Below are 22,857 nucleotides of genomic sequence, written 5' to 3'. Positions count from 1 at the left end.
TATTGGAATATCGTTATATAACTCAACCCTGACTTGTACTTGTCAACAACTTTGTCTCAGACTTGCTTGGAGATCACCTTGGTCTTCATGGTGTTGTTTGGTTAGTGGTGTATCTTGCTTAATGATGTTGCAGCCTCTGTGGCTTTTCAGAAATGGTGGGTATACACTGACAGACCATGTGATGCTTAGATTGCACACAGGTGGACTCCCTTTCCATAAGCATGTGACTTATGAAGGTAATTGCTTGCACCAGAAATTTTTAGGTTCTTCATAGCAAAATGGGTGAATACATATGCCAATTTTTAGCTTTTTGATCCCATAAATTTAATTTTGCCTATATTTTTCGCACTTCATTTTACCAACTTAGAATATTTAGTGCTGATGCATCACACACAAATCGGATATCGGATTACAAAAATATTTAAACACAGGTTGTAATGTAACAAAATAGGAAAAAAAGCCAAAATGGGTGAATACTTTTACAGGTCATTGTATTTGGTATGCTTTCTGTTTGTGGTAAATGCACAGTGATTCAAATAAAATTATTATTCAATATTTGTCAGCACCTATTTTAGGAAAATGTCCTAAGCCAACCTTGCTTTCAATGGCTATGGACACCTTTGATACAGGAAAAATATTTTTTTTACATAAGTTAGTGGTTACGTTTAGTTGATTAAATTGCATCAGGCTGCAATCATCATTTCTTCATTCATTTTCAGAACTCCTAATATACAATTTGCAGCCAGATTCAAATTTTAGATTCATTTTCTTGTAGGAGTATCTCTCCCAGTAATATAGGTTGGATAGGAAGCCTGTGCGTATCCTGTGTGCTGAAGTTTCAAGTAGCTAATACATCAAAATAGCGTGTATCCTGCAGTTATTTACTCCTCGTGTGTTTTATCTCCCTTTCTAAAGTTTGTTTTCTCTGCCCTCTCTGAGTTACTTTCTTTCCACTCCATACTGGGTAAATTTGTGTACAATCCACTCCATGCTGCCATCCCTATCATTGATGGATGGGGATAGCAGAGAGGTTCACTAGAACTAAGAGAATGTGCTTTGACTGATTTGTAACATTTTTGCAAAAGAATTCACCTAGATAAAGCGCTTACAGATACTTTACAGCAGCAACATTGTAGAAAACCTTTTAGATAATTGATTAACTTTGCATTTAGGAAGCAAATAAACAAAAAAAAAATTGTGTGAAGGTGTACAAAGCCTTTAACTAATGTTTCAGTATAATTAAAACAAAATATATATATAACCATATATTCAAATACATACTAATACTGTAAATACATATAGTTTTAGTTTTTTTGTAACTTTGTGATAAACTGTAAATCAGGTGTAAACAAAATAAAATATATGGACTGTGATCTGACAAAAAAATAACATTAAACAATAGTTTGTTACCCCCATAGCTGGAGCGCCTGGAAAACCTTGGACTCCCTATAAAAAATGAATGATGATCACACAAGGTTTCTAATTTCTGATAAAATATTTCCCAGTGGTCAACATTAATTTCAGTTTTAACTACCCAAAGATAGTTGTCACTCAAACTTCACAAGACATGAATTTTTAGGTTTATTAAATAATATAACATAAGTAAAGCAGTTCATACACATTAGAACAAGTACTGATGACGCAGCTGAATTAGGTGGAATCGATTGACTAATGTGAATGACGTCCTTCTGAACAACTAGGCTTGTAGGGTTTCAACTTGCCCAGTCATTTATATCCATGGTAGATGATCCATTAGATGACACCCACTAACTGTGCATGTTTGTTATTGAGTCAGGTGAATAGATAGAAAAATATGGGATAGATAGATGGATAGATAGATAGATAGATAATGGATAGATAAATCCAAAAAATAGAGGTAGCACACCAGTATAGGGTTGAGTGGCTTTAACTTTTTTAGGGTTGAGTCAGGTTTCGCGAAACCCGACTATCTCAAAAGTCGAGTCAAGTGAAATTGGCCAATTATCGCAAAAAGTCAGGGATCGACCGAAACACGAAACCCAATGCAAAGTCAATGGACCCAATGCAAAGTCAATGGGAAATCTCTCTCTCTCTCTCTCCCCTCCATCCCTGAACAGAAAAGCTGGTGTTACACATTGCAAATCGCTACAGCGCACAAGCGACAAGATGGCGATAGGCGTGCACGCCCCTAAGACCTATGTCATCACTCTGCCCAGGCTCCTTCATTGGATGAAAAAATGGCGCCAAATGCATCATACGAAACGCGACTTTGGCGCAAAGATCGCCGACCGCATGGCCGATCCCACATTAGGAACGGGTCGGGTTTCATGAAACTCGACTTTGCCAAAAGTCGGCAACTTTTGAATTTGTTCGATCCGTTTCGCTCAAGCCTACACCAGTATATAGAAATTCACGTGCAGTTTAATTGCCCATATGCAATGTTATTGTCCAAGGTGTGGCCCTTTTTCAAGCCACACCTTGGACCGAAACGTCGCACATGGGCAATTAAACTGAACGTGAATTTATATCTACTGGTGTGCTGCCTCTATTTTTTTATTTACTTACAAGGTTTGGTACATGCCTGAGAGGCTCTGGCACCCAACAATCTTTTTTGTGGTGCTTTTTTATTTCATTTTAATTCGTCTCCTTAAGGGATTTAGACCTCAATATAAAGCACAGTAATACTTCAGTGAAAAAGATGATCTCCCATAAAGCCCAGCCAGGTTCTGGGCTTCATAGAAAGATTTAACATGGCAGACATTGGGACCAAAGAACACTGCTGGCTGCCATGACAGTTCATCGGCACACTGTGACAGCGCTTTGTAGGGTGCCGGTAGCCATCAAAACGGGTTCTTTCATGCTAGACAGCGGCACTTAAGGAATCAAACTGATGCAATCAGAGCAATATAATACAGCTTGTACCCAGGCTGCATGAAGGAGGCCCAGCTCCTGAATCTGTCCCATACAATGATAGAGCCCATCTACCATACATGTATGGCAGTCATCACTAAGGAGTTAAAGAAGCTTTAAGAAATTAGAAAATATGGTTGATTTCTCCCAGAAACAATGCCCATAGCACATATGTCAAACTGAATCTGAGTAAAGGGCCTATTATACTGTATGGAGGACTAAGTTAGGCCCATTATACTATATGGAGAACTATGTGGGGCCATTATACTCTATGGAAGGCAATGTAGGGCCCATTATACTGTGTGGAGGACTCTGTGAGGCCATTATACTGTATAGAGGACTATGTTGGGCCCATAGCACTGTATGGAGGGCTGTATGGGGATCACAGTTGGAAAATCATACTGTGATGGGTCACCATACTTTATTGAGGGGCTGGGTACGGTAAGGTCATCATACAGTGTACATGAAGGTTTCTGTGGAGGAATTCACTGTTGGAGTATCTTGCTGTGTTTGGCAGGCACTTTTATTGGCATAATACTTTATTATCTGTATTATTCAAGGTTGTTATCTTTTGTCAAAACTTGATTCCAGCTCACCCAGTTGCTCTATAATCATCCACCTGGGGCTCAGACACCGGCGTCGCCCTAGCCTCACATTAAGGATGATAGAAAAAATTGGGGTCCGGCTCAACAGGACTGGATTTTCCTTTTCTTTTTATTTTTCAAAAGAAAATATAGTGCATACAAAAGAAAAATTTACATGGTCAACATTACCCAGTCGATACGTTTCGACTGCATTAAGCAGTCATGAGTAAGACTGCTTAATGCAGTCGAAATGCGGTAACTGGGTCATGTCGACCATGTAAATTTTTCTTTTGTATGCACTATATTTTCTTTTAAAAAAGAAAAGGAAATCCATTCCTGTTGAGCCAGACTCCAATTTTTTCTATTATCTTTTATCCTTTGTCATTACGTATTTAAATTAGGCCATTAGACCATATGCTTTTCCTGCTCTTACATAACACATATTAATCCAGTATTCCCCATTTGTAATTAGGTGTTTATTTTATTCAAAGATCTATTAATTAAAATATACTTTGGTTGTGGGACAACCCTTTGAGTTTGCTTCCTTCATTATTATCTTTGATGATCAGGAAAAACTTCCTCAATTGTAGACATATTTTTAATAAATATCAAGGTTGGCCTGCGACTTTGTTCAAGTTTTTAATTTTGGCCCTCTATGCTTGTGAGTTTGACATCCCTGGTCTATCTTATTCACATTATTTTGAATATGGCTAAGCTTCAATCTCACACATCCCATCGACAAGAGACGAAAGCATTCTTGATTTTTCTATCTCATAAATTGTTACAAATTAGGGGGGGGAACACTTAAATATAGGAGGGAAATAGCAAATGTGAAGAACACCTCTGCGTCTTAATGAATTGTCGGTCTCCTTGCATGCATTGCTCTTTAATATAAAAGTTTCTAATTACCTGGTCTCCTTTTTGACCTGTAGGCCCTGGAAGTCCCTAATTAAAAAAAAATAATTAAAGAATGAATTTATATCTGAAAAATTCATAGATGGTGTTTTAGTCATGTAAGTCATGTAAGTCTAAGGACTAATGCACTCAGACTTATTATGGCTCAGTTTTATATTGAGCTGTAATGAGGCTGCCATAGAGGTTCATGCGGCTTCTATTGTGCGCCTATGGTTTTAAACATTAAAATAAGCATAAAAACAACCTGCCATGTTCCATTTGATACTTTATATACAGAGATAGAAGCATTACAGAGGAATACCTTTGAATACAGCGTTCTAAGGAGCCTTTTAATATACGGTACATTTTTTGCAAAAAACGTATTAACCAAATACCCTGTGTTTTTCCATCCTTATATTAGCACTTGCTGCTTACTGTTATTTTTTTTGCAAGAGTATTTTTTGGTTTTACTGTGGCTTTTTTTGTGTGGTTTCAGTTCTAAGGAGCCTTGCAGTGAATCAAGGCCATATGTCTCTGTCCTTTGGCGCGGTACAGCTGTGTGCCTCCGTGCATGAACCCTTACTTAGATGTTGTATCAACTTTTTGGCACATTATAGGCTCACATAGGCATTATCAAAAATATGTACGAGGCTTAGAAACACTAGTAATAATTAGTAATGACTGAGTCTATATATTAACAGTAGCCTTTTAGGTCAGTATTAGTGATGAGCGAATATACTTGTTACTCAAGATTTCTCGAGCACGCTCAGGGGTCCTCCGAGTATTTTTTAGTGCTTGGAGATTTAGTTTTCTGTGCCGCAGCTGAATGATTTACATCTGTTAGCCAGCATAAGTACATGTGGGGGTTGTCTGGTTGCTAGGGAATCCCCACATGTAATCAAGCTGGCTAATAGATGTAAATCATTCAGCTGCGGTGCTGAAAACTAAATCTCTGAACACTAACAAATACTCGGAGGACACCCGAGCGTGCTCTGGAAATCTCGAGTACCGAGTATATTGGCTCATCACTAGTCAGTATAATAAGCAGTTTTTTCTTACTGATGGCAAAATTGAGGCAGCATAGTTTAATTTCTGAATTTCTCAGGTTATTTGTAAGCTCATGTGTTTAGAAGTTTTGATTCTTCTTTGTACTTTTCAATATGAAATTTACCATAATTAAGGACGACATTCTGTATTAGTAGATTTCTTAATTTCTACCTATTTCAACCCAAAATGTCAAACAACGAAGTCTAATACAACTTAAAAACTATTATACAATATAATTTTCCTAAGAAAAAAAATGTTTTGTTGTAGAAAATAACATTTGCTAATATTAAATGCACAAAGACTTATTCATATAGACCTAATCAATTCACCCAGCAATATTTAACTTACTGCTCTCCCAGCAGGTCCAATTGGTCCAATATCACCGCGCTCTCCCTGCAAATAAACATTTCTTCCTTATTACAATTTGTCATTATTGATAACAAGTTGTTAAAATAAAAATAGTGAGAGATTGAACGAAAAGTGAGGATATGTTGTACTTACTTTATCCCCCTTCTCTCCATCTTGACCTTTCTTTCCCTAATAAAAAAAAAAATAATAATATGATTATATATTTAATGTCACTTTTCTATATAGCATCCTAATAGACTGTGTCTACTTTTTATTTTATTTTCTCACCCTTAAACCAGCAACTCCATCAATTCCTTGTAAACCTTGATCACCCTAAAAGTAAAATGAGAAGAATCAATATTTTTATTATTGATACCATTCTGTTTTTTAGTTTTAAAAGTTCATGCCCTATAGTAAATTTCAGAATTGCATGTGTGGGATTGGTAATTAAAGAGTAACTGTCATTTTAATTTTTATTTAATAAATCACGGTACATATGTAAATAAGCAACTTTGTAATATATCTTATCATAGAAATCTGCTTCTTTCTCCTCTCTGACTGATCAGTGATTACCCAAATTCTCAATTCATTGGTAAAATCTGCATTCAGTGAAGACATTTTCCCATTACTGAGATAGGAGATGAGCTGCTACGGATACAATTCTATGTAGGAGGCAGGAGCTAAAGACAGAGCCTCTCCCCTTCTATCTATTCTATCTACATGGAATCTCTTCAGTAGTAACCGCCATCTCCTTTCTCAGTAATGGGAAAATGTCTTCACTGAACACAGACTTTACCAATGAATTGAGATTTTTGAAATTGAATGATGAAAGAGGAGAAAGAATATTTCTCCCTTAAGAATTATTACAAAGTTGCTAATTTAAACATGCATTTTTTATTTCTGAAATAAAGATTAACCCCTTAATGACCGCCGATACTCCTTTTAACGGCGGCAGTTAAGGATACTTCGGGTCAGTTTTTACCAACCCTGGTGTTGAGATCGCCATTATTAATGGTATAATGGCAACCGCAAAAAAAAGTCAGATTTTCCACTTCATTTCTCTCTCCTCTGATTTGATTGCAAACCAGAGTAGAGAGAGATAGGGTCCCCCGGTCCCCTGATCACCCACCCCTGTACCTCTGGAGTCAATGCCATCCTCCCATGATGCCCTCCGGGCTGCCGGAGTCTTCTTCCGGGAGAAAATAGCAGGCGCATGCGCAGTGCGACCGCCGAGATCTGCCAGCCGGCACCCGGCAACAATAGGAAATTTTTTCTATTGGTTCATTTTGATCACTGAGATAGACCCTATTACAGTGATCAAAATATAAAAAAAATTAAATAAATCCCCCTTTTATCACCCCCTTAGTTAGGGAAAAATAATAAAATTTAAAAAAAAATTATTTCCATTTTTCCATTAAGGTTAGATTTGGGCTAAAGTGAGTTGGGCTAAAGTTAGTGTTAGCGTTAGTGTTAGCATTAGGGTTAGGATTAGGGCTAGGGTTAGGGCTAGGGTTAGTGTTAGGGTTAGCATTAGGGCTAGGGTTAGGGTTGGGATTAGGTTAGGGGTGTGTTAGGGTTAGGTTTGTGGTTAGGGTTATGGTTGGGTTTGGGAATAGGGTTAGAGATGTGTTGGGGTTAAGTTTGTGGTAAGGGTTATGGTTAGGGTTGGGATTAGGGTTAGGGGTAAGTTGGGGTTAGGGTTGGAGTTAGAATTGGGGGATTTTCACTGTTTAGGTACATCAGGGGGTTTCCAAACACGATATGGTGCTACCATTGATTTCAGCCAATTTTGCATTAAAAAGGCAAACGTGCTCCCTGCATTCTGAGCCCTTCCATGCACCCAAATAATGGTTTACCCCCACATATGGGGTATCAGCATACTCAGGACTAATTGCACAACAAGTTTGGGGGTCTAATTTCTCTTGTTACCCTTGGCAAAATACAATTTTTGGAGCAAAAAGAGAATTTTTGTGGAAAAAATATGATTTTTTTATTTTCACGGCTCTACGTTATAAACTTCTGTGAAATACTTGGGGGTTCAAAGTGCTCACCACACATCTACATAAGTTTCATTAGGGTCTTGTTTCCAAAATGGTGTCACTTGTGGGAGTTTCCACTATTTAGGCACATCAGCGGCTCTCCAAACGCGACATGGCCTTCGATCTCAATTCAATCAAACCTGCCTTGAAAAAGTCAAATGGCGCTCCTTCCCTTACGAACTCTGCCATGCGCCCAAACAGTGGTTTACCCCCACATATGGGGTATCGGCGTATTCAGGAGAAATTGTACAACAACTTTTGTGGTTAATTTTGTTTTTTACATTTGTGAAAATAAAAAAAATTGGTTCTGAAGTAAGATGTTTGTGAAAAAAGTTAAATGTTCATTTTTTCCTTCCACATTGCTTCAGTTCCTGTGAAGCATGTAAAGGGTTAATAAACTTCTTGAATGTGGTTTTGAGCACATTGAGGGTGCAGTTTTTACAATGGTGTCACTTTTGGGTATTTTCTGTCATGCACACCCCTCAAAGTGACTTGAAATGTAATGTGGTCCCTAAAAGAAATGGTGTTGTAAAAATGAGAAATCGCTCATCAACCTTTATCTTCCTAACGAAAAAAATTGTTTCCAAAATTGTGCTGATGTAAAGTAGACATGTGGGAAATGTTATGTATTAAGTATTTTGTGTGATATCTCTCTGATTTAAGGGCATAAAAATTCAAAGTTTGAAAATTGCTAAATTTTCCAAATTTTCACCATAGTTCCATTTTTTCATAAATAAATGCAAGTCGTATCAAAGAAATTTTACCGATAACATGAAGTTCAAAATGTCACAAAAAAAAATCTCAGAAAAAAACTAATCAAGAAAAAAATCTTAAAAATGATAAGCAAACTGTTGGCAACAGTTGTAAAATTAGTTTAGATCAGTGACACCAAAATAATTCTGTATATCCTTCTATATTATTTCAAAACACTCTTTTTCGGTGATTACTTTGTATCTCCGTTCATACTGCACCCACACACAATTGATACACCATTTGAAATGTAAACTTGCCCCCTTCAGCAAGAAAATAGCCAAACAAACCACACATCCATGTTGTAATCACAAAATACACTTTAAACATTAATTTTCATAAACTTGCAGTAAAGAAAAATGACCTGCAGGTGGCACCACACTACCACAAAGCTGAAACAAACCCTAACATTTGTCTTGGGGGTTTTCCAGTTTGCCGAACTCCTTGCCCAGCCGATGTCAGGCAGGTACATGTAAAATATTTGCTACTTATGTGGAAGTAGAATAAAAGTAAAACTTTACCTGTTTAAGACTTCAGCTTTAAAACTGAAGATATAGATTAATGCAGCCTAAAAGTGACCGGACAGGTTCTGAACCATCAGATTTTCTGTATTATTAGACAGTCATATAAAAGTCTCTCTTCCTTCTAAGGTTGCAGCTTATTGGTGACCTGGAGTCACCTCTGGTTCCAAGTAAAAAACTGCTGCGTTGACATAACTCAGACTGTACATTGTTTCCCGATGGGAGAGAATGGTGGAAAAAACCTTGCAAAAATTGAAAAAAAAAAAAAAAAACAACCATAGGGGGAAAAAAGGTAAAATAATCTGCAGATATTAGTTTTTTTAAAGGGATATTCTAAATTATTATGCAATGGTGTAAATATTCTCAGTTATGGGGTCAATTCTCCATCATTTTTACAGTCATAGTGGCACTGCTGTACAGGGAGCTGCTTCGTTCACATACATAGGGCTGTGTTGCACTTCCCTACACTGCAGACAGATGGCAGTGCTGCTGTGGAGGAGAAAAGATGCTGCTGCCCCTGTTCTTTTGCAAGGTCCTGGCAATCAGACCCCTTCTGATCAGTAAGTAAAATACCATTATGTTTAATGTTGGGGGATCTCCTTTAGGTTGGAGTCACACACAACGTATAAAAAAAAAATCGGTCCGTTTTACAGGGATGAGAATCGCAGAAATGTTCCCTGAACAGTGATCTGTATGTCATCCGTGTGCAATGCGAGGATTCGATTTTCTCGCATGTAAGCATCCATGTGACATTCATATGACATCCGTACAGCGAGATTTTCTCGCCGGCTTGCAAAATGGACATATAATGGATCCACGGGCTCAAATATTCATGAAAACACACATATAGTGAGTGAGTCAGTGAGACACATACCTCTCTGTGTTCATCACCTCATTAAATACATTTACATTTGACCAGCTTAATTTTCCTGAAATTGCCTGCGCCCCCGACAAAATTTCGCACGGGCCAACTAGTCTAAACATATTCTGAAAGTTACTAGAGCTGGCTTTAGCTGTATTAAAGTTAATGAAGAATTCAGATAAACGTGATAACTGAGATAATCTATTTTTCAAGCATATAAACATACCTTTTTTCCAGAAGGTCCTGCAAGGCCCATAGATCCCTGGCAATAAGAATATATATGACCATAATATAACACTTTACAAGATGAATTGTGTAAACATTTCCAACAGAAACTGATTTTACAAGACAAAAAGTAAAAAACGTTAACTAAAGAAGAAAAGTCCCTATAGACCGCAAGCAGCGCCAGTCCTCACTTTTCTACTTGAATTACATTTCCCGTAATTTGTGTTTATTACTATTGTATATTCAAAGGGAATCTGTCACCAGTTTTTTTTTCCCCTAATCTTAGAGCAGCATAATGCAGAGACATGAGCCATGATTCTATTGATGTGATGCTGAGCTGCTTGCTGTAGTTTTAATAAAATCTTTGGAGATTATCACGAGAGGACTAGTAAACCGGCTTCCATGTAGTCCTCCATATTCATGCTCTATGTACAACCTCGCTCTCACCACTGACTGGCAGCTTTCTGCCTACGCACAGCAAACACATAAAGCAGCCAATCAGTGGTGTGTGTGGAGTTATACAGCGTTCAGCATTCAGAGAACTGGTATATCGGCAGCAGATAAAAGAGTGATTTTATCAAAACTGCAGCAAGCAGTCCAATAAGCGATACATGCCGGAATCAGAGTGTCTGCCTCTACAACATGCGCTGCTCTGAGATGGGGTAGCAAAAAACAGGTGACAGATTCCCTTTCATTCCATTGTGCTATTTGACCTATATAGGACCTATAGATCCATCACAATCTTTGATTAACTTGTGCTCCTTAACAATTCAATAGGTCATGTTGATCACACGAGTTCTCTCATTGTACCCCCACGATCAGTGGCAGGAGCCCAGATGTTACTAGAGGCCCCTGTTGAAACTGCAATTACCAGCAAGAACAACAATCTCTACAGTTTAACTCTTTAGATCCCAAAACCAAAAGTGACCCTGGCATTTAAATGGTTAGCTCGAGAGAGGGTTCTCCCTCTGTCAGCTCATTGGTCTTGCCCCAATTATGTGGCTACTAATATATTACAGTGACAACCACCAGCCCCACAATCACCTCTGTAGTTGCCATCTTAGTGCTCATCATCTTTTATTACATAACAAAAACAATTAGCGTAGCTATTTTTGTGGGTAGGTAAGTCACACCAAAAAACATTCAAAAGAATACTCACCTTTTCACCTAACATTCCCTTTAAACCAGGTATTCCAGGAACGCCAATGCCTGCTTCTCCCTATAGAAAAAAAACATAATGAAAACCGATGCAAAAACAGTGGAAACTAATTTAATAGTTTTTCTCATAGATAAATGTTCCAAATGAAATTTTTTCACATAAAAAAACAAAAACAGAAATAAGATAATTCTGAAGTATGGGAAACTTTGTAAATCAGAGAAAGATTACTTATTTTCCTAGTGTTAGGGTCTTTTCATACTTGTGTTTACTTAATTTATTGAGTACCCATCAAGGATTCTGGCAAGAATATCGCAGTCTACAGCACTAAATTTGTCAAAAAGTAACAGAACCTTGGCAGTTCAAATGTTTCTGTTGGAATTTCCAAATGTCATTTTTAAAAAGATTTGGCAAACAGATTCATGACACTAGTGTGTACAGAGTCTAAAATGTTTATAAAACTGATCTTGCTCCATTACCAACCTTCCTTACTTCGCATGTATTATTTACCTTTTCTCCTTTTATTCCTTGAAGTCCTGGGAGACCATCGAGTCCTATGGGACCTGGCAACCCAGCTCTGCCCTGTATTACAAACATTAAAGAGTTATTTTCTTGTTTAACCCTGCTGTTGTCTTCGGTCTGGGGAGACCGATTTTGAACTTTGGTATTTTTTGGGGTGTTCAAGATGCGGTTCTGAAACTTGTGGTTGATTGACTTAAATGAGGATGGGTCGGTCGGCCACGGGTTTCAGAGCCGCATTTTGAATATTTTAAAGAATATTGAAGTTAAAGGTCGGCCGTTTTTGACCGAAGACAACAGCAGGGTTAAAGATTGGTAGAGAAATTACGGTAAGCATGTTTTGAATTTGATACTTCTCACTGACTCCATTATCCTCGTAACCCTGTTATTTATTTATGTTTATTGGTCATTGCCAAGGGTACAAGCCACTACTGCCAGCGGTGATCAAACATGGGCTGCGCTCACAAGCTCTTTTCTATTGAGCTTCTAAGCACAGCACTGAGTCCAGTCACAGGGGTGCGCTGTTAGCTCTTATACCGGCCAGCTCAGTTCCACTCCGCAATCCCTCTTATAGCAACATTGACAGCATACAGTTCGAGCCAACAGCACAACGATACTGCTGGCCAAAATTGTCACTGTAGAAGGAGCGCCTGACCCCCATGAAGTCAGAAGGCTGGTGTGTGGTGCACTCCTGAAATAAGACACGAGCAACCCTTTAAAGTAGAAGACAACTTTTTTGTCCAGAAACCAATATTAACATTACTGAAATACATAGTTGTAAAAGCATCTAACTTTTCTTTATCTTTAATAGTCCCAGTCTTTATTGACAAAGTGTGAGAATATAGGGACAAATAAATTAAAATATTGCACATGCACAAAATGAACTTGATGGCTGCTGCATGTTAATTCAGTAAATCCGACCCCCATGAATGAGGGATCTAATAGCGAAGCGATCCATTGGGGTAAAATATAAAATTTTTATTCAATCATAAATACATTAAAAAATGATGAAAAGCAGAGATGCCAAAATAAGGGACGCTAGGTGTAGATAATAAGATGGAATGAAGGTAATAAGCTATATAATACTGTAGCTTTAAATATTTACATTGGGGAAAAAAGGTATTTAGTCAGCAACCAATTGTCCAAGTTCTCCCACTTAAAAAGATGAGAGAGGCCTGTAATTGACATCATAGGTAGATCACAACTATGAGAGTCAAAATGAGAAAACAAATCCAGAAAATCACCTTGTCTGATTTGGCAAGATTTATTTTGCAAAAGGGGATGATTAGGAGCTTTCACCAGATAACAAACATGCATTCTCACACACAGAATATTAGGTTTATGCTATCGCATGAACTTTTTATAGCTGTGCCCTTCCGGGACCTTCCCAATGGTCCAATCAGGGCCGCTTCAGGACCTGAGCATGTGACGCCCGACCTCTAATGTGTGGTTGTCCCACGGGCATGCTCAGTTGACAAAATGCAGGACTCAGTCCCTGGAGTGTCTGCTCGCTGCTGATTAATGCTGGTTACAATAGTTGAACCTGGGATGGCAGCAGTAACCAGACGCTCAGCATCAGCTTGAGTAAGACGCTGGGACCGATGTCTCTGCTGAGCAGGCTCCTCTGTGGCTGTGGAAAAATGGGAGACCGCAGAGGACATGGTTTGAGATTCACCCTGTGCAGTGGTGGGAACTCGACACCTAACACCTGGTAAGTCCTATAGAGTGGTCACCTCAGCAACCCCTCATCCCGACGTGCGTTTCACAGCCAGCTTCTTCAGGGGACATATTGGGGTGAGGGGCTGCCACATTCTTAAATGATGTACTGACCTATCAGCGTTGTGAGTGTGTTCAGCGTAATACATCATGACGTTGGCGCATGCCGCGACTGCCTCTCTTATGTGATGGAAACTTCCTGGAGACATTCTTGACAGCTAGGTGTGGAACGCAAGCGTTTGAGAGTATGAGCGTCATCAGAAGTACTGAAGATAGGGAAAGCAGCGCATGTGTGTCAACAGCACCTCCAGGAATTTTCCATCACATGAGAAAGGCAGTCGCGGCATGCGCTGACGTCATCATGGATTACACTAAACACACTCATAACGCTGATAGGTCAGTACTTCATTTAAGAATGCGGTTTGAGGTCTTAACACCACTGTCACACAGCAGAGATCCACTTTCACATAGTTTAAATTTACACAGTCTAAAACCTATACAGTTTAATTAAATCTAACTCAATATGTTTTAAAGAGTTGATGGGAAAAAATTGAGCTTAAGGTAGCTTCATGTAACCCATAATAATTTGTTAATAAAAATACAACAAATATTCTATGAAAATAATATATTGTCAAAAAGATGCAATACACATATTTAAAACATCACAAAAGAAAGATAAAGAACATAAATGAAGGATATTAACTCTGGTTAACTTACAATGTCTCCCGAATCTCCTTTGTCTCCTTTTAATCCAGGTTTCCCCCGAGCACCCTATATAAATTTGGTTTACTACATTAGTATTGCACCATAATATTTATTTTAGATAAATAGCTATTACCTCAGATGTAAAGAGGTTTCTGTCTGAGATCTGAACAAACTAGGGCCACGGCAGGTGAAAGTTTGACCAAAATAAGTATGACTTACCATTTCCTGCTGGAGTGGCATCCGATTTAATAGGTAAATAATGTTTACTTAGTTATTTTACATCTTTGTCCTAGTTTATCTGAACTGTGATAACCTCTTAGAGGGAAAACTACTTAAAGGGAACCTGTCAGGTCCCCGTGCCCCCAGAACCACCAGCAGTTTCGTCTGCATATGTAAACACCCTAACAGTCCCTGCGTTATATTACATACATACACAGATCTTTAGAAAAAATATTTTTAAAGTTTGTTTATGATATGTAAATGAAGCGTTTGACCAGTCAATGGGGCATTAGTGTCGCCAGACTAGTCGGTACACTTTGCATGTTATCATGCCCCTGATATGATAACATGACTTACAAGCGCCGGCGTCATCGCCAGAGCTATAGGAACCTTGTGCATGCGTGCATCTTCTTTATCCCACATCATTGGGCCTCTGAAGCCGGCTGTATGCGTCCCGACTTCAGTCTTCTCACTACTGATGTGTGCTGTGCACCTCCCTGAAGCCATGCGCAATGTTTCTATAGCTCTAGCAATGATGCCGGTTCTTGTAAGTCATGTTATCACAGCCACAGGGGCGTAATAACATGCTAAGTGGGCCATTTAGTCTGGCAACACTAACACTCCCGCAACTAGATCTGTTTATGTGTGTAATATAATACAGGAACTGTTAGGCAGGGTGTTTAGATCGACAGACATAACTGATCATGGTTCTGGGAACACAGGGGACCTGACAGGTTCTCTTTAGGTGTTGCAGGGCACTGTAGTTAGGCTACGTTCACATTTGCGTTGTTGGGCGTTGCGTCGTCGATGCAATGCACAACGCATGCAAAACGCATGCAAAAACGCATTGTTTTGTGATGCATGCGTCCATTTTTGGCTTGATTTTGGACGCAAAAAAAAATGCAACATGCAGCGTCCTCTGCGCCCTGACGCTTGTTCCAAAACTGACGCATGCGTCACAAAACGCAAGTCAACGCATGTCTATGCGCCCCCATTTTAAATATAGGGGCGCATGATGCATGCGTCGCTATGCGTCGCCGAACCTGCGCCCGATGCAATGCAAATGTGAACGTAGCCTTACATTGCCACTATGAAATGCAAAAGCAAGCATAACTGATCTATCGCCGACAAGTACAGTATACACATAGTTAAAAGTACAGAGGAAAAAGCAAAAATATTAATTTTATCAGTTTGTAGTGTCCTTGGAGGGTTAACAAGTGACAAAAATATTTTTTTAACATTAACTTATCATTTTAGGAACAAAAAGATTATTTTGACATAATTTCTGGTAATAAAAAAGTAGCATAATTTATGGTAATAATAAAGTATTGATTTTTATTAATTCTGCAGAACTATAGATGGGAGAATAATATTCAGGAAATATGAAATGTAAAAAACAAAGAAAAATGAATCACTCAAAACAAATATTCTCACCTGGTTTCCTGTTTCACCAGGTTCACCCTGTAAAAAAAGATAATTTATTAATAAGTAATAAAATAGCATATTCTGTGCTCATACTTTTGGGAGGGGATGTCGTGGATCTACAGTACTTTAAGTAATGAAAAGATCGGTCACAATGTGGAAACACCTGTTGCTATTATTACTGAAGCTGGATTTATGAATGTGGTACAAGTAGAAGGGGCACATATGCAACGGAATATGCTAAATATTAGGTTAGTTGTGGCTTGCATAGGTTTTAAAGAAATCTCATGTATATGCTACAGACAATTTTCGCCCAAGAAGGCACAGTTCACCATCCCTCCTAAAGTGTGAGAAGTTTCAGAAATTTGTTGTTGATCAGTAACACATACCTTGATAGAAATTCCTGGGGGTCCCTGTGGCCCTGGGAATCCTGGAACACCAGGAGGTCCTGGATGTCCAGGGGAACCCGGATGACCCTTGGAGCCCTGCAAATGATAAGTGAAAATATAAAAATAAAAGTATGCCTGCTACATGCATGGTCTAAAAACTGACACCAATGAATTTTGAACTCTATTTCCTTACATATTTTGCAAATTTTTATTCTATAAACCAATAAATAAAAGAAAAAAAAAAGGACAAATAAAAATATAAGAATGTATGAAAATATGTTAGGCAAGATTAAAGTAAAGGACACATATACTTACAGGAGATCCAGGAATTCCACCAAGTCCAGCCATTCCATCAAGTCCTCCCAGCACATAGCCAGGTTCCCCCTATGATAACATTGAAAAATAAAAACATATCTAAGGAGAATTTTTACAGTTATAGCAATGATATATTATATAACCCTAACTGATTTTATGGTATTATAGAAAGTGTTAGTTTAACTTACACTTAGTTTACAGGAGTATTCTAAAGGGTATGACATAAATGCAAAAGAAGTTCAGGTCCCACCTCTGAGACCCTTACCTGTCTGGAGAATAGAGGTCTATTGACACGCACAATTTTTAGTTCTCCACATCATTCAATGGAGAGATGATCACACCTGAGCATGATCTTTTATACTTAAATATTTTTTGGATAATCTATTAGGATAAATTAACTCCCTCAAAAAATCCTATGAAGAATGTTTAAATAGCATCTTACAAATTTTTTGAAAAATAGAAAATGTTAGCTTAACGACACTCAGCTAACAAGTATATTCTAAAGAATATGACATATATGCCAAATATAGGAAGGTTCCACCCCACCTTTGAGTCCTCACTTATCTGAAGAATAGAGTTCTATAGGTGGACCCACAATTAGCAGTCTTTGTATGCTCCATATACTACAGTGGTAAGATGACCACATTTGTGCATGGTCTGTAAGATGTAAGATGTAGAGAAAACTTACTCTGTCCCCTTTTGGCCCAGGGGATCCTGGGTAACCTTGATGCCCCTATAATAAATAAATGGTAGCATTATGAATTTCTGCTGAAAACATAAAATAGGAGAATATGCTTTTTACCAAATGTATTGCGAGTCAAAAGCAAATATTATGAATTGATTGGATATGTTGGATAAGTTTTTAGGGTGAAACCAGACAGTATGACTACGCAGCACACTCGGGCCACTCGCAGTGGCCAATTGATACACAATTTACTGCCGAAATCGCAGAACTGCCAGTGCAGGTGGGCATGGTTCATTTACAATGACTTGCCCCACCTTTATGGCTAATTCAAATGTCCTTTTTTTTTTGCTAACTAGAAAAAAATTATAATTTTTCCTCATTGTGCTGCATCCAATTTTCATCTACTTTTGTGCCATGTGTCTGTTTTTACCATTAGTCTTGCTTTTGTTTTTCTTCTATGCAAAACAATTCAAAACTTGTTCTCTCCATTAAACAGTAAAAAAATAAACAGTGCTTGGACAAAACATATACAGCATCCTACTGCTATTCGCTTTTTTCACAGACACATTGACTTGAGTTGGCAAATTTTATCTGTGACTTGGATCCAAAACAGGGCTCCATTGTTTTGCCGAATAGTTATTCCATAAAAAATAACACAGACATGTGACTAGCCTATAAATTATAATGTGCATCCATTCTATCCTTGAAAATTGCAGATAGAACACATACATGAAAATTGGCAGTCAGAATCAGGCCTGGAACTGGGATATAAGTTCAAGAACTTTTGATTCTGATTACTCACTGCACAAAAATGAAACACGGATGTTCCATTTTTATAATAATAGTTTGTGATGTTTGTCTTTAATTTGTTTGTGCAGACTTTTATGTATTACTAAAAAATATTATAGCAGATTGGAATCTAATGGCTATATCTAACTCAAACATATACGCTCAGTATAGCATCAAACCAATAACCCAATGGAGACAATATAAGTCAATAGTGTAAGTCCTCAAAACCCTCTGCAAAAGCAAGTGTTCAAAAGTCTAAAAATTGACCCATATGGCTACAAAATCATCATCACGGAAAGTCTTTGCACAATTCTTCAAAAACACATGCTTTCAGTACCCCTGTTCAACAGGGGAGAGGTTCAGGAAAGTCAGTCTTGGTCTTGACTTTATTTTCCCATTTTCAATATCTAGCTTTTTTAATTTATATCATATGAGCTTCTGTGAGTCTTCAGTGTGTAATACCTATTTCAATGTCATTAGTGATGAGCGAGTATGTTCGTTACTCGAGTTTTCCGAGCATGCTCGGGTGTATCTTGGGCGTGATCGTAGATTATGTTTGAGTCCCTGCAGCTGCATGATTTGCGGCTGCTAGATAGCCTGAATACATGTGGGGTTTCCCTAACAAACAGGCAATCCCTGCATGTGTTCAGGTTGTCTAACAGCCGCAAATCATGCAGCTGCGGGGACACAAACATAATCTACGAGCACGCCCCAGATACCCGGAGAACATCCAAGCATGCTCAGAAAACTCGAGTAACGAGCACACTTGCTAATCACTAAATGTCATTCTTAGTTACTGCTTGATTCTTGTCCAGAAACAGCTTTGCCATCGTTCCTGGGCTGTGTCTGGTATTGCAACTCAATCCCAATCACTTGAATGGTGCTGAGTCTTTGGGGAAAGTAATCATAGACTTTAATTCTATTTGAATACTTACAGTGTCTCCCTGGAAACCTTTATGACCCTAAAAAAAACAAAGTCATATAATATTAGGTTAATGTTCAATCATACACTATTTTATTTACATGGAACATAAATATAAATCTATGTAATAAAATTCATATAGATTACATCAGTATTCTACCAGTCCCAAGGTCAGGTGAGAACTACTAGATTTGCAAGGGTCTGACCGCTAAAAACCCGACTGATTAATGATGAGTGAATATACTCGTTACTCGAGATTTCCTGAGCACGCTCGGGGGTCCTCCGAGTATTTTTTTAGTGCTCAGAGTTTTCATTTTCCTCACCTCAGCTGAATGATTTACATCTGTTAGCTAGCTTGATTACATGTGGGGATTCCCTAGCAACCAGGCAACCCCCACATGTACTTATGCTGGCTAGCAGATGTAAATCATTCAGCTGTGGCGCTAAAAACTAAAACTCCGAGCACTAAAAAATACTCGGAGGACACCCGAGCATGCTCGGGAAATCTCGAGTAACGAGTGTATTCGCTCATCACTACGACTGATCACCAACAGTCAGATCCGAACCAATGTAGAAGTTTTCAGGTATCATGTGGATAAGTGCTAACTTGTAACCAGAATACTTCTATAGTATAATATGATTCTACTTAGATTTATGTTAATACCTTTTATATTAAATGGTTTTCATGATGGCATATTGATAAAAAAGTGATAACATTCTGATCATTGGGTCTGAGCACCGGGACTCCCACCTATCCTGTCAAAATGCATGACCGCAGTGCTAGTTTACTTGTAGGGAACTGTGGTACCTCCCTACAAAGAGGGTAGTTGAAAATATCACTGTGCAGGACAAATAGACAAGGACACCTTGGTCACTTCAATCTCAAGATTTGTGGGATTCGCACCAGTCAGATTTCCACCCATCAATATTCTTTTGCCTATCCTATGAATATGACATAACAGTACAAAATAGGGTACTGTCTTTTACAGGAGTTATCTTGTTAAAGCAACCCCTGCCTGTTTACTCCATTTGCATAGTCAAACACACATACTTGAATGTACAGACTGGAATCATAATGTATTTACCATAAGACCTGGTGGACCTGGAGGGCCTGTTCGACCAGGACGTCCTGGAAGGCCGGGAATACCATCTTGGCCTGGTAGACCCTAGAAAAATGGATGATGATGATGAAGATGATTATTATTATCATCATTATGGTTGTTTTAAAAAAAAGGACATTATTATAATTAATAAACTGTTACAAATATAACAAACATGTTCAGAAATCATTTATAAAATCTACTGAAAAAATAAGTACATTTACAAGGAAGCGAGTTAGAAAGAAAACAAGGGCAAGTCTTAAATGATACTTCTGTGAAAACTCATTTGCAACAATATTTACTATAGGCTCCAAAAGATGAGAGCGATATAAGGAGAACTCGGGCACGATCTAGGATGTTGTCCTCTGTGACTTCATAATCTTTATAAAAAGTGATATCTCTGTAATCATAAAACAGTGGGGACCTCTCCCTTTTAATCAGATGATACATGTGTCTTGGTGTTGAGATTTTCTATATACCACTACTATTAGAGCTGCCTGAGGAGGAACAGAGGCCTTGAATGGGAAGACATTTGGTTCACACAGAGCAGCAGTAATTGCAGGGGGAGCAAGTGCCTGTGAGGGTGGCACTGAGTTGTAAGATGAGCAGTGATTGTGCTGATCATACATCACTGAATTCTTTACTTTCAGGACAACTTTTTGCTACAAGAGACATTTTCATCTTTTATAACTAATCTTACTATTTGTAATTATTTGTTGCATTAAAGTGTCTTTCTTCTCCCATCTCGAAGACTCGAAGATCCTATCCCAACATGTAGTAGGTATAATAATAATAATACTAATATTAGCAATACATCCAATTAAAATATAGAATAGTTCTTCTGATTAGTTATGTCGCTTATCCCATGTGCAGGGCATTGCCATAGCTTAGCTATCCATTGTTACGACCATTAAGAACTAAGTGTCACTATCTGAGTGGCCTTAACCATGGATACCTATGGCTGGGTTCACACTGCGTTGTGTGAACCCGTTTAACGGACTACGTTACACCACGGCATAACGCGATGTAGCGCAGTCCGTTAACGCCGCCATTACTTGCAATGGCGAACGCATCACCCACAATGGGCGTGCACTAGCGATGTGCCGTCATTGAGTGACGGACCCGAGATGCGGGCTGCAGCGTTTCCGGGTCCGTCACTGCTAGTGCACTGCTAGCGCAGATGGAGCTAGCAGATGCTCCATCTGCGCTAGCGCAGTGCTAAAGTTGGCACTTGCGTTAGTGCAGTCCGTTTAACTGATTTGTTGAACGGACTGCACAACGCAAGTGTGAACCTAGCCTTAGCTGCTGCAATGCCCTGCACATGGGGTAAGCGACATAACTAATCAAAATAACTATACTACATGTCAGAGATATTTGCTAAAATTATTATTACACCTACTACATATTGGGATAGGATTTTGGAGATGGACATACCACTTTAAGTGTAGTATGTTGGAAGTTAGTTTGCAGGATATAACTATATTATTTCACTTTTATAACCACAAAATCATACTCTCTTCAGTCCAATACCAAGTTTTTAGGCTTGAGAGACCTTACAGGACACGTGTTGACAAGAGTAAGTACAGCTGACTTCATCCTGTGCCAATTGACATTCATGGGCATGTTAGATCTATTCATCAGATTTTCCATGCATATACACCAAACATAATCTACTGACGTAGGCGAGCTTCCAGGGCTGCTGAGCACAGATGGAAAAGATCCCACTCCAACGAGCACTTCATCGCATTTAAACAGTCCCTCACTACTTTCAAGACCACACTCGCCACAGCTAAACAAACCTACTTCTCATCTCTCATATCCTCCCTGTCTCACAACCCTAAACAGTTATTCAACACCTTCAATTCTCTCCTCCGTCCCCCAGCACCTCCTCCCTCCCCACTCATCTCAGCTGAAGACTTTGCCTCATTTTTCAAGCAGAAGATTGATAATATCAGAGACAGTTTTGGTCAACACCCCCAGAGCCCTTCCTCCCGACTTCCCAGCCCTCCACCTCCAAAACCAACTTCTCCACCATTACAGAAGATCGACTCTCCACTCTACTCTCAAGATCACTTGACCCGATCCCATCCCACTTCATCCCAAACCTCACCACAGTCTTCATCCCAACCCTAACCCATCTCTTCAACCTATCACTAACAACTGGTGTTTTCCCCTCAAGCTTTAAACATGCCTCCATCACACCTATCCTCAAAAAGCCCTCTCATAACCCATCCTCTGTATCTAGCTATCGCCCTATATCACTTCTCCCCTATGCCTCCAAACTACTGGAACAACACGTCTACCTTGAACTGTCCTCCCATCTCTCTTCTTGCTCCCTCTTTGACCACTTACAATGTGGCTTCTCGTCACACCACTCCACTGAAACTGCCCTTACTAAGGTCACCAATGACCTCTTAACCGCCAAGAGCAAGCGACACTACTCTGTCCTCCTCCTCCTGGACCTGTCGGCTGCCTTTGACACAGTGGACCATTCCCTATTATTACTGACCTTCTCATCCCTTGGCATCACAGACTTGGCCCTATCCTGGATCTCATCATACCTAACAGACCGGACATTCAGCATCTCCCAATCACACACCACATCCTCACCTCGCCCCCTATCTGTCGGAGTCCCACAAGGTTCAGTCCTAGGGCCCCCGCTCTTCTCCATTTACACCTTTGGCCTGGGACAGCTCATAGAATCTCATGGCTTTCAGTATCATCTCTATGCTGATGACACACAGATCTACATCTCTGGACC

The 22,857-nt window shown here is 39.0% G+C and overlaps 1 protein-coding gene across 1 annotated transcript in view; it reads right to left on the bottom strand.

Moving 5' to 3' along the window:
• Positions 1-22,857, bottom strand: part of LOC138676256 (collagen alpha-1(VII) chain-like) — an 831,262-nt gene that overhangs the window by 505,778 nt on the left and 302,627 nt on the right. Inside the window, exons 30-44 of the mRNA XM_069765365.1 lie at positions 20,082-20,162; positions 19,010-19,036; positions 17,289-17,333; positions 16,601-16,669; positions 16,286-16,381; positions 15,909-15,935; positions 14,268-14,321; positions 11,826-11,897; positions 11,319-11,378; positions 10,161-10,196; positions 6,051-6,095; positions 5,916-5,951; positions 5,763-5,807; positions 4,383-4,418; positions 1,411-1,446 (exon numbers count right to left, since the gene is read on the bottom strand). Of these exons, the coding sequence (XP_069621466.1) occupies positions 1,411-1,446; positions 4,383-4,418; positions 5,763-5,807; positions 5,916-5,951; positions 6,051-6,095; positions 10,161-10,196; positions 11,319-11,378; positions 11,826-11,897; positions 14,268-14,321; positions 15,909-15,935; positions 16,286-16,381; positions 16,601-16,669; positions 17,289-17,333; positions 19,010-19,036; positions 20,082-20,162 (765 nt within the window). The remainder of the gene's footprint in view (positions 1-1,410; positions 1,447-4,382; positions 4,419-5,762; positions 5,808-5,915; positions 5,952-6,050; positions 6,096-10,160; positions 10,197-11,318; positions 11,379-11,825; positions 11,898-14,267; positions 14,322-15,908; positions 15,936-16,285; positions 16,382-16,600; positions 16,670-17,288; positions 17,334-19,009; positions 19,037-20,081; positions 20,163-22,857) is intronic.

This window comes from Ranitomeya imitator, chromosome 4, assembly GCF_032444005.1.
Source record: "Ranitomeya imitator isolate aRanImi1 chromosome 4, aRanImi1.pri, whole genome shotgun sequence".
NCBI classification, from domain to species: domain Eukaryota; kingdom Metazoa; phylum Chordata; class Amphibia; order Anura; family Dendrobatidae; genus Ranitomeya; species Ranitomeya imitator.
This window is presented reverse-complemented; position numbering and strand designations above follow the sequence as displayed.